The sequence below is a fragment of the Sceloporus undulatus genome, chromosome 2 (assembly GCF_019175285.1).
Source record: "Sceloporus undulatus isolate JIND9_A2432 ecotype Alabama chromosome 2, SceUnd_v1.1, whole genome shotgun sequence".
Taxonomy (NCBI): domain Eukaryota; kingdom Metazoa; phylum Chordata; class Lepidosauria; order Squamata; family Phrynosomatidae; genus Sceloporus; species Sceloporus undulatus.
The window spans coordinates 300469135-300480603 of NC_056523.1; the positions used below are offsets into that span (position 1 = coordinate 300469135).

The following is an 11469-nucleotide window of genomic DNA, read 5'->3' on the forward strand; positions in this document are numbered from 1 at the left end:
GGCCAGCCTGGTTAAGGACCCAGAAGAGGAAAGAGAGGTGGAGGAGTCTAATCCTGAGCCTGGCCCTAGTTCTGCTCTGATAGTGCCAGTAGAGACTGGTGACAAAGAGGATGGTCAGGAGCCCAGCATCAAGACAGCAAAGCCCCCTAGTAACCTTGACATTGAGGAAGAGGAGGAAAAGGATAACTTACCCATGCCTTCATATAGCCAAAGAAGATCTGAAAGGGTGGGGCTGTGACGGTCTCAGAGGCTTTGTATGAAACGCCAAGCAATTAGAGATCAGCTGCATCAATGAGAGCTGGAGATAGAAGTTTGGGAGAAATGCCAAAGCCTTTGTCAGAGCTTAACTGATTTCCCTGGTGAAACCAACTTGTTTGCGGACTCTCTTGTGGACTTTCTGGATTGGACCTTTGGACTGACCATTCTGTGTGCTGGAACCCTTGACCCTTTTGGACTGCTTGACTACGCTGATTGTTTGACCCTTTGGCTTGAACCCGGACTGGCTACAGATCTTGTTTTTGGAACTCTACATTGTGTTTTCCCTTTTGTAAGTCTGAAGTTCAAGACATGATGTATTACATATGCTGTGTTGTGCTATTTTGCCTGTATTTTCATTCTCGTGGGCTTGTTATCAGCTGCTGGCCGCTTTCCCGGACAGCGCTCTTGAAGGCTAGGTGAGGCAGTTGGGGCCTCCTCTAGGAGAAATGTCTAATACAATGACTGGCATCTAAAATCTCAAACTCCAAGTGTGTTCTAATTACCTAAAAAATCAGATTGCTGCGAAAGTATTTAAAGTTAACTAGAAAATATTGGAAAGTATCTGTACATCAATGGCACCTCCCATATACATTTCAAGTATCAAGAAAATATGAAGCAATATATGTCAGTGAAACATGAGGCTAGTCAGGTCAGTCAACTTCATTTCATCTATGGTGGTGAGTACATCTGCAGACTTGGAAAGAAATGTGCCAAAAAAAACTGTGCTTGATCTCACATTGTCTATTGTAAGGACAGATTGTTTGCAGCACCCAGTCCTTAAGCTAACTGTCCAAATGCCAATTTAAATAAGCAGATGTGTTTGTTTTAACCTGGCAAAGACAATGTGAAATTACCTTCTAGCTACTCTGATATATTAAATTGGGTTTTGTGAATGGTTCATCTCTTGTCCAGAACACAACCAATTCCACATGCAGAAAAATGGGATGCTAGAGTTTTCAAAGACTTTTCCCCCCAGGGATATGGTAAAAAGTAAGGGATGGTAAAGACGGCTCTAAAGTGGCAGCTTGATGCCACTCTTTTGATTGCCAGATCGGGGCTGCAGCAACCACCACGCTGTGGCCCCAATCTGGCCTTTTTCCAGCCTAAAAAGAAGAGGCAAAATGCCACTCCTTTTGGGGGCAGAAAAAAGCCATCCTTTCTGCTGTGGCAGCACCTTTTCAGCACTCCTGCAACGTGCAGCATATCAACACAGCACCACTGGAGTGCCACAACACTGCCCACTGTCTGGGGCAGGCAGACGGTATGAAGCCAGCTTAGGAATGGCATTGGGACATGCATCATGTAAATGCCATGCCCCCATGTCACCCCGAAGCCAGCGTATTATGCCGGTCTGTTTTGCCCCTATCGTTTCCAATCTCTGGGCACAGCATAATTGTTCTAGCATCTATAGAGTGCACCTGCGTCATATGCGGGCACGCCTTATGCGGCTTTTAGCTGGGAAAAGGGGTGGTGCAGCGTGCCCCATAAGGGATAATGGCGCACGCACCTGCTATGCATGCACCACCACACTGCTACATGCATGAGCCCCATTCATTTAAATGAAGCTTGAGCATATACGGAATTCCCCTTATGCGGGGGGGGGGGGCGGAACGGATCCCTGCATAAGGGAAGGGCCCACTGTACTCTGACTCTTGTACAGTCATGTTAAGATTAAGTTAGATTAAACTGTATATTGTAATTTAGCTTTATAATATTCCTCTTTGGAACTCTGATGTACAGGAAGGCAGACTTCTTTGCAGTCTCTCCATCTTGTTTTGCATTGCAGTTTGCCTGAGTTCTATTACTTTAATTGATACCAATTAACTAAAGTCTGAGTGCTTTTAGCACTCAAGAGACACTTTGCTAACATTTGTTCCATTAGCCAAACATTTGTAGCATAAGTAATGTGCTTACAGTTTCAAGTTCAGCTTGCCCAATGGCAATTCCACCCACCATCACTGCTATGAGCTACAGCAGTGTTTTTTAAGCTATGAGGGACCAGCAGTTTTTCCTCCAGTGCGCCAGGGACCAGTAACATATTTGTGCCCCTTGGATTCAATTGTTTCCCTCTTTCCTGGAAACTCTCCAGGTAACAGCAGCTGATAGTTCATAGACCAGCACTCGTGCATGGTCCACCATTTTGAGTAGCACTGACCTTGCACCTGACCCTTAGACCCCATCACAAGGCATTCTTAACCAGCAATTAAAAACTTAAGGGCGAGAAGGGACACATTCTTGGAAAGCAATAACAGCACAGTAAGAAGAAGCTGGAAGAAATTTTAAATATAGCTATGTCGTTATATCAACCAGAGCCTGGGAAAATGGCTTTCTGAATTACAGCTCCCCAAATCCCCTAACCAACATGGTCACTAACTGGGCCGGTTTGGGAATTTGAGGAGCTGTAGTAAAGGGATTTTTCCAATCTATTGTAGCAACACAGTTGTGAACGAAATTTGCCAGTTCCCTCATCAGAACTCATGATTCAGACATTTCCCCCTTTAAGTTATCCTACTTGAAATGTCAATGTCAGTAGGAAGAGCAAAAAGAATCTGGAAACCAGCTCAGCAGAGTAATAACTGTAACATTTTATATTTCTGCTGCAGTATTTAAAGCTGTTTAATTCAGGGTGTGTTCTGAAAGGCAAGGAACTGAATGTCGCCCAAAGCAATAAATAGGAATTACTCAATAGCTGATTAAATGTGACATCTAAGTGTAGCATGGACGTGAACAAAACACAAGGCATTCAATCATATACAAGCAAGGAAGCTTGAGAAGTGTCACTTCCACAGATTAACTAGAGCCATGAGATTGTGGCCTCAGTGTATTCATATTTTTAATTCTTCCCCTCTTCATCAGCATTGATTCACTCCCGCTTAATCAGCAATGATTTTATCTGCATTTGGGATAGAACAACTTACTAAATGAAGCAATAATTACAAAATCAGAAATATTTCAACAGTGTGATTCTATGTGTGTTTACTCAGAATAATGCCCCACTGTATTTAGTGGGACTTATTCCCAGATAATATGCATAGGATTGTAACCTAAATCTGAATTTATCCTCAACACAGCCAAGAACAAATAACTTTAAAATGTGTTACCACAAAGTATGTTTAATACCTTGTTGTTGTTGTTGTTGTCGTTGTTGTTGTTGTTGTTGTTATATCTGTCAAAAAAAGCTTCTACTTACAGGGACTGTGAGAGACCTCCAAGAACCCCAGTCATCAACTTCCCCACTTTTGCTTTCTTGACTGAATCCATCCACTTGTAATGTGGTCTTCTTCTTTTCTTACTGCTTTCACTCACTTCAGCCTCAGAGGAAGGCTGAGAAAATCTTGTTAAGAAAACTCACTAGTAGGGTCGCCATGAGTCTGTACTGACTTGAAGTTGCACAACAATAAATTGTAGGTTGATCTTCTTCTGAATTATGTGATACATTGTATATGTTTATAATATGATCTTTCCTGGCTCTTCTTTTCAGAATCCATCTTGGGCATCTGGCATTTCTTCCTTCATATATGGTAAAAGTCTTTCATGTAAAATGTTGAGTATCACTTTGCTTGCATGGGAGATTAATGCAATAGTTTGACGGTTACTACAGTACCTTCTTTGTGACTGAAATGTGCATTGAATATTTCCAGTCTGGGGACATGGTTTTGTTTCACATATTTGTTGAGAAATGTTAGTTAGAATTTTGATGAATTCTATCTCTATAGCGTGAAACAACTAAATTAATAAGCCATATATGCTTCTGGTAATTTATCTCTTCTAAGTGCTTTCAGAACTGTTTACACTTTATTTTCTATAACTGTAAGTTCTAGGGGGTGGGGGAAGCAACTCTTCTTTCAAGAGAACTATACAGAAGAGTCATCATTTAATCTCTTCTGCAGAGTTCTTCAGTTTATTGCTTCCATTGTCCTTCTATTTTATTGCTCTTGCATAATGTGTTCCCTTTTGATAATTGTTTAATAAAGTATTTTATAATATATATATAGAAAAAGATAATTCAGTACCCCTACTCTTGGTTTAAATTTCCCCTTCATTTCTAAGATCTTGTGGAAGAGGTCTCTTGTTTATTATTGCTCACAGGTTGAGCAGCAGTCTGATGCAAAGAAGGCAAATCCTATCTTATCCTGCATTAACAGAAGCATAGTTTCCAGGTTGAGAGAAGTAATAATAAATAAAAATAAAATAAATTTTTTCTGCACCCAAATTTTTATTTATATACCGCTTTTCTAAGAATCAAAGTGGTTAACAGCAAATGGATATACATACAAAACCATCAAACAACATAACCAATTGCACAATAAAACCACAATAAAAACCACATAGTCCCCCTGCTTTCTGCACAGGTCAGACCTCATCTGAAGAACTGTGTTCCGTTCCAGATACCTTATTTTAAGAAGGATTTTGTAACCAAGAGTCTCTAGGGGAAATTTAATTAGCTCAATTTATTGGGTCGGCTACAGGGACCCTCAAGACCATTTTCAAATTTATACAGAGGTTGTAAAGGTTGCAAAGATGTGGAATAGAGTTGTAAATTAGCCCTCTCCAGTTTGGGTGCAGGAAACATCCTGCTGTAAATCAGCTCCCTCTTCCTGTCTTGTGGAAATGTGATTTTTTCCCTATTGCAGCTCCCAAACTATCTGATTGATCTCTATTTCAAAGCTCGCTTTTGGGTCCATGTCAGCTTGGCAACATGACCGGGTGAGATTAGCCTCTTGGCTGCTTCCAGTCAGAGTACATTCAGGGCCATGGTAAGGGAACACACACACACAACGAAGACAATTTTCATAGCATTTCTTATAACAATATAGTTACAAGTTTGAGCAAGTTCAGGGAAGGGCAACGAGGATTATAAGAAGTGTGGAGAACAAAACCTATGAGAAGAGATTGAAGGGGCTGGGCATGTTCAGCTTGGTGAAGAGAAGACTCTGGCGTGACAAAACTGCACTCTTTAAATATCTCAAGGGCTGCCACAAAGAGGAAGGTGTAGGTTTGTTCTCTGCTGCTTTACAGGGTAGAATTATGTCTAATGGTTTTCAATTACAGGAATTTAAATGTCAATTCAACATTAGAAGCAACTTCTTGATAGCAAAAGCAGTTCAGTAGTGGAACTAGGCCAAAGCATCTGAGAATATTTGGATTTCTTCTTCTGTTGATAGTTATATTAATAGATTTTCTGCACAATTTTTATGATACTTGGTCAGCGTTTGCATTTCAGCCCCTGACTGCTTTTGCTACATCTTACTTCATTGTTAATGGCATACCATTTCTTCTTAGATTGTTGTTTCATTAGTAAAACACATTGTAATTATCTGACTGTAAATGTTCTATTCCTATCCATTTTAGTTTGCTCACATCAAGGAATGCAATACTTACATGTTCCATTTCTTCTTTTACAATTTATAACTTCCCTTGATTCATGTTTCCCATATGCCATATTTCTATTATATATGCCATGTAGCTTCAGACTCTGTTGGGGATGGGGCAGCAGCAGTCAGAGTGAAGGGCTTTATAGCCAGCAATCACAACAATGTTAGTGCCACTGTGGGGATACTGTAGACCAGGAAAATGCAAGGTGAAGTTGATTTTTTTTTTTTTTGGTCAGTGTAGACAACCTCTAAATGTCCTTTAGGCGTTAGTCGAGCTGTGTCATTAGACACAGCACTATTTGGATTTGTCCTTTGTTCTCCACCAGCAGCAGAATGAGTGCCTTTTGGCCTGGGAGTCTCATCTTCCAGCAATAATTCTTGCGTCTTGTGGGATTGTCCTATTAATAGAGTTTTTAAGGTAAAAGACATTGAGAAACAGTTTGTCAGTACCTTCTTCTACAGAATAGGAGCAAGAGTTAGCAATAAGCGTGTTATTGCTGTTGCCTATGAGCTTCTCTGCTAGTGTCATCTTCTGCTACTGCAGAGCAGCTTCTTTTCCAGTTTCTCCACCACCCTCACCATTGGAACTGTCCCTTTTCTGCTGATATGGGCATTACTCCCTATAGAGAATAGATGCATCTTAATCTGGTATCTAAAATATGAGCCTGCCATCTCAGGGAACACTGCAAGGATTCTAGATTTGATATAGTCCAGTCACCTGACAGGTTTACTCTCCGTCTCCCTGACACACTCAACACTTCAACACATCATGGTGTGCATCCAAAACAGTGCATATGATTGACCATAACCAATATCTTGACATGGTGCAAAGAAAAATTCAGCTTCATTCCTTGTACATTAGATATTTCAGTGAGCTTAGACAGGGAGGTAAAACTCTTTATAGAGTTTTTGAAATATTATTGCTGCTGTTATTTTAAAGATTTTTTAAAGGATTTCTATGCCACATTTCAGAACTAAAAATTTATCTCAAGGCAGCTTATATACCTCAAATTTACAATTAAAACAACAGGTCCACTTTAAATATTAAAATCTCATAAAGTGTAATACTCAGAACAACATAATATAGTGGGCCCTTGGTAGCCACTGGGATTTGGTTCTGGGACCCCCACAGATACCAAAATCTGTGGATGCTCAAGTCCCATTAAATACAATGATGTGATGAAATGGTGTCCCTGATATAAAATAACAAAATCAAGGTTTGCTTTTTTGGAATATATATATATATATGGTTTCAAGGGTTAATGCAATTACTCTTGGTCTTCCTATTACTTGGAACTAAGGGGCTGTACAGCTACTGGAAGGGTGTCATAGGTGTGGTGGGCGCCATGATGCCCCCTCCACATGCTGCATTTGGGTGGCTGCAACCGGAAGTGTGTCATCATGGCGTGTGCGTGTAGATTGGCGCACGCCACACAATGATGCCCTGCCAGCGGTGTAGGACTTCAAACGTACGGACGACTCACCCTCACCTGCCACAGGCCAGTGCTTTTTGCCAGTCTGTACAGGGACTAAGTTCTTGAGACTTTTTTCCTGTGTGAGTATACTAGGATAAGGGAATAAGGACCCTTCCACACTACACAATTATAATTCTCTGATGCCACGTTAAACTGCCATGGCAACATCCTGTGGAATCCTGAAATTTGCACTTTACAGAAGAGTATTAGATAATCTCTGCCACAGGGCTCCCTAAACTACATACAAAGTTTAGGTTTCCATAGGATGCAGCCCTTAGCAATTTTAAAGTGGACTACAGTGTCCCAGGGGGGGCCCCTTGTTGCTTAAGAACATTGAACATCTTTGACAGAGGAAATCTAGTTTTGGCAGCTTGTGGAACTGATCTCTGTGTGCCACCACTATAAAACATCTGTGGAAGTTTTTAAACCAGTCAACCCACCTACCAATGTTGAGGACCATATAAGCTTAAACTATCTGGATCTGCTGCTCTCTTAGCTGTCATACAAAATCCTACCCAATCAGTTACAATCATATGGTGGCTTTGCAGGGAAGAAGCCAACATGTTTCTTTCATATAAGGTAGATTTTGTAAAGCTTGTGGGTTCATGTCTAATGTGTTTACATGAAAGCCGTCAAATATGCTGATATATAATATTTACATTAAAAAGTCTCCTTAATAATTGCATACTTATATAAGTTCTCTATTACCTCCAGCATCTCCTCCTCCTTTTCTTGAATTCAGTTTGAATCAACAGCATTTCTTCTGTTTGTGAACTTGTTTTTGTAGTGTACCTTCAAGTTATTCCTACTTATGGCAAACCCTAATGTGAAGCTATCACAGGGTTTTCTGAGGCTGAGATTTTGTGTGACTCAGTGAGGCCACTCAGTGGTTCCATGGGCTGAGCAGGAATCCAACTCTGATTTCCAGAGTCCTAGTCCAATGCTCAGACCACTACACTGGTTTTCTTGCCCTTCCTTCTTTTATTTTCTGGAGGCTGCCTTTCTGGTATCTTAATTCCCAAACTTTTCTCCTTCCCGTATCTACACACCTCTTCTTCCACACTCAACCATTTGGGTGTTTCTACATAGGCACTTTATCCATGAACAACCTTCTCTCTTGAACAAACTTTTTAATGAGTCCTCTATATAAGATATTATTTATTTGTTGTGTTTGTTTGTTTGTTGGTGTGCCCTCTGTTTTGAACTGGGAGCAGACTACAGAAAATCTGATGTTGCTGTGGAAAATAGAACAGTAGCCACAATCTTACGAGGTATCAAAATGCTCCATAGTGTTCTTTCTGTGGTTTTTTGTTGTTGTTTTAGTTTTGTTTTAGTTTTGAAAGACATATTTTTCTGAGCATGACATGTCAGGAAGCTGAATTAATGCCTATTGCAGTAATCTATTTTGGCACACTTCATTAGCATTTTCCCTAGAAGACTCATTTATAAGCATGGTGTGTTTTTGTCTTGTTTATAGATTTTTTTAAAAATTTAAGCTGTGACACATTTTTACTTCCTGTTCCCGCACTTTGGCCCGTTCACTTGTTGAAAAGCTATACTGATTCTCAACAAAATCTCCCATTGACTATTTTTTCTGTTATTATTATGTTTAAATTTTCTCAGGTTTCTGAATGAACCAAGATTGAAAACCGGCTAACAAGGTAAAGGAAAAATTAAGTGACATGTTCTCCTACAATTCCCCTTAAACCTTGCTATCTGGGTTTTCCAGTTGTTCAATTATCCAAAACTGATTCAGCTTGGCTGTTGGCTCCTCTCTTCTGCTTTGATGGTCTTCCCACAGTGATCTATATTTAGTGACTGATTTTTTAAAAATTGCATTCCTTTTAAAGTTCTACCTGATTTAGGAACAGGTTGATCTGATGCCCCACCTGACCCATATGAATCCTGCCTGTGTAGTAAAATAAATTCCAGAGCCTCTTGTTCATGCCCACTAAGAGGTACATGTTGTATTAGTGATGAAGTTGTAGTGATAGGTATGTTTTTTCAGTAGGGACTTGCCATCTACCAAATCTCCCTCTCAAGAAACGAGAATACTCCCAGCATTTGTTTTATTTTATTGATATAAAGTCCGTGAACACATTTAGTACGTCAGATTGCCTTTGATTTGTGTGGGGTTTAGTTCCTGCTATACATTTGGATAGATTTTGTGATTGATTTAGGCTGCTGTTTTTTTTTTCCAAGAAAGAACAATTTTATTAATAAGGAAGCAGTGCTTCTGCAAGGAGGGAAAGATGCTGGGCAATAGCAAAAAGCCTAGACAAGCAGTACATGGTGCTTTGGAGTAGCCTTACTTATAGTTACAGCTACTACAGATAAAAACAACCCATTTCCTTTTAGCAAGGATACTTGCTGTTTATTGTACAGCCAGACTCTCCATAGCCACATGTCTTTATTCCAGGGTTCAACCTTCCCCAGTTGAATATAAATTTTAAACGGAACATGTTAAGAAATGGAAAAATGGGGAAATACCAAAGCGGAATTCAAACAAATAGCTAGCAAGTGTAGAGTATGGTCAGAAAAGCCAAAGCACAGAATGAACTCAGGCTTGCTAGAGAGGTTAAGAACAACAAAAAGGGCTTTTTTGGTAGTCCGCAGCAAAGGAAGAAGAAGGAAATGGTAGGAGCCACTGTCGTGAGAAGATGCAAATGCTAACAGAAGAAAGAGAAAAGGCAGAATTACTCAACACTTTCTTTGCCTCGTCTTCTCAAAAAGGCAAAGGGTGCTCAACCTGAGGATAATGGAGCAGAGAACAGAATGGGGAATTTCAGCACAGAATAAGTAAAGAGATAGTAGAGGAACACCTATTAATCTAAATGAATTTAAGTCTCCGGACCAGATGAACTCCATACAGGGTATTAAGAACTGGCAAATGTACTATCGGAGCCATTATGCTAATCTATTGAAAACTCCTTGGAGACCAGGAAGTCCCAGCAGACTGGCGGAGGGCAAACGTTGTCCCCATCTTCAAAAAGGGGAAGAAGAGGATCCCACACATTATCGTCCAGTTAGTCTGACATCAATCCAGGAAGATCTGGAGCAGATCATTACAACAGAGAGTCTGTGAACATCTAGAAGGCAATGCCATAATCACAAAAATGTCAACATGGGTTTCAGAGAAACAAGTCATGCCAGACAATCTAATCTCTTTCTTTGATAAATTACCACGCTTGGTAGATGAAGGGAATGCTTGGATATAGTATATTTTCAGTAAGGCCTTTGACAGGGTTCCCCATGACATTTCTCACAAACAGCTTGTAAAATGTGGGCTGGACAAGGCAACTGTTAAGTGGATTTGTATTGGTGTGACCGGCCGAACCCAAAGGGTGCTCAACAATGGCACCTTTTCATCCTGGAGAGAAGTAACCAGTGGGTCCCACAGGGCTCTGTCCTTGGCCCAGTACTTTCAACATCTTTATCAATGACTTGGAGGAAAAAATTGGGGGAATACTTATCAAATTTGCAGATGACCAAAATTAGGAGGAATAGCTAATACTCCAGAGGACAGGATCAAAATTCAAATGACCTGAATAGCTAGAAAGCTGGGCCAGAGCTAACAAGAATGAACTTCAACAGGGAGAAATGTAAGTACTGCACTTAGGGCGAAAAAATGAAATGCACAGATTAGGATGGGAGACACCTGGCTTAAGGAGACAACATGTGAAAGGGATCTAGGAGTCCAAGTAGACCACACTGCAACATGAGTCAACAGTGCGATGCGGCAGCTAACAAGGCCAATGCGATTTTAGGCTGCATCAATAGAAGTATCGTATCTAGATCCAGCGAAGTAATAGTGCCACTTTATTCTGCTCTGGTCAGGCCCCACCTGGATATTGTGTCCAGTTCTGGGCGCACATTCAAAAGGACATTGAGAAACTGGAGCGTGTCCAAAGGAGGGCAATTAAAATGGTGAAATGTCTGGAAACCTTGCCCTATGAGGAACGACTCAGGGAGCTGGGGATGTTTAGCCTGGGGAAGAGAGGTTAAGAGGTGATATGATAGCTCTATTAATACTTGAAGGGATGTCATATTGAGGAGGGAGCGAGCTTGTTTTCTTGCTGCTCCAGAGACTAGGACCCGGAGCAATGGATGCAAGCTGCAGGAAAAGAGATTCCACCTCAACATTAGGAGGAATTTCCTGACAGTAAGGGCTGTTCGACAGTGGAACAAACTCCCACCGAGTAGTGGAGTCTCCTTCCTGGAGGTCTTCAAACGGAGGCTGATGGCCATCTGTCGGGGATGCTTTGATCTGTTTCCTGATGGCAGGGGGTTGGACTGGATGGCCCTTGCGGTCTCTTCCAACTCTATGATTCTATGATTCTATGATTCTATGATATATATAT

General features: G+C 40.8%; 1 protein-coding gene across 1 annotated transcript in view; it reads right to left on the reverse strand.

Moving 5' to 3' along the window:
* Nucleotides 1-9852: 9852 nt before the first annotated feature.
* The window catches only part of GPX8 (glutathione peroxidase 8 (putative)), an 8722-nt gene continuing 7105 nt past the window's right edge, over nt 9853-11469 (reverse strand). The window contains exon 3 of the mRNA XM_042447827.1: nt 9853-9857. Within this exon, the coding sequence (XP_042303761.1) occupies nt 9853-9857 (5 nt within the window). The remainder of the gene's footprint in view (nt 9858-11469) is intronic.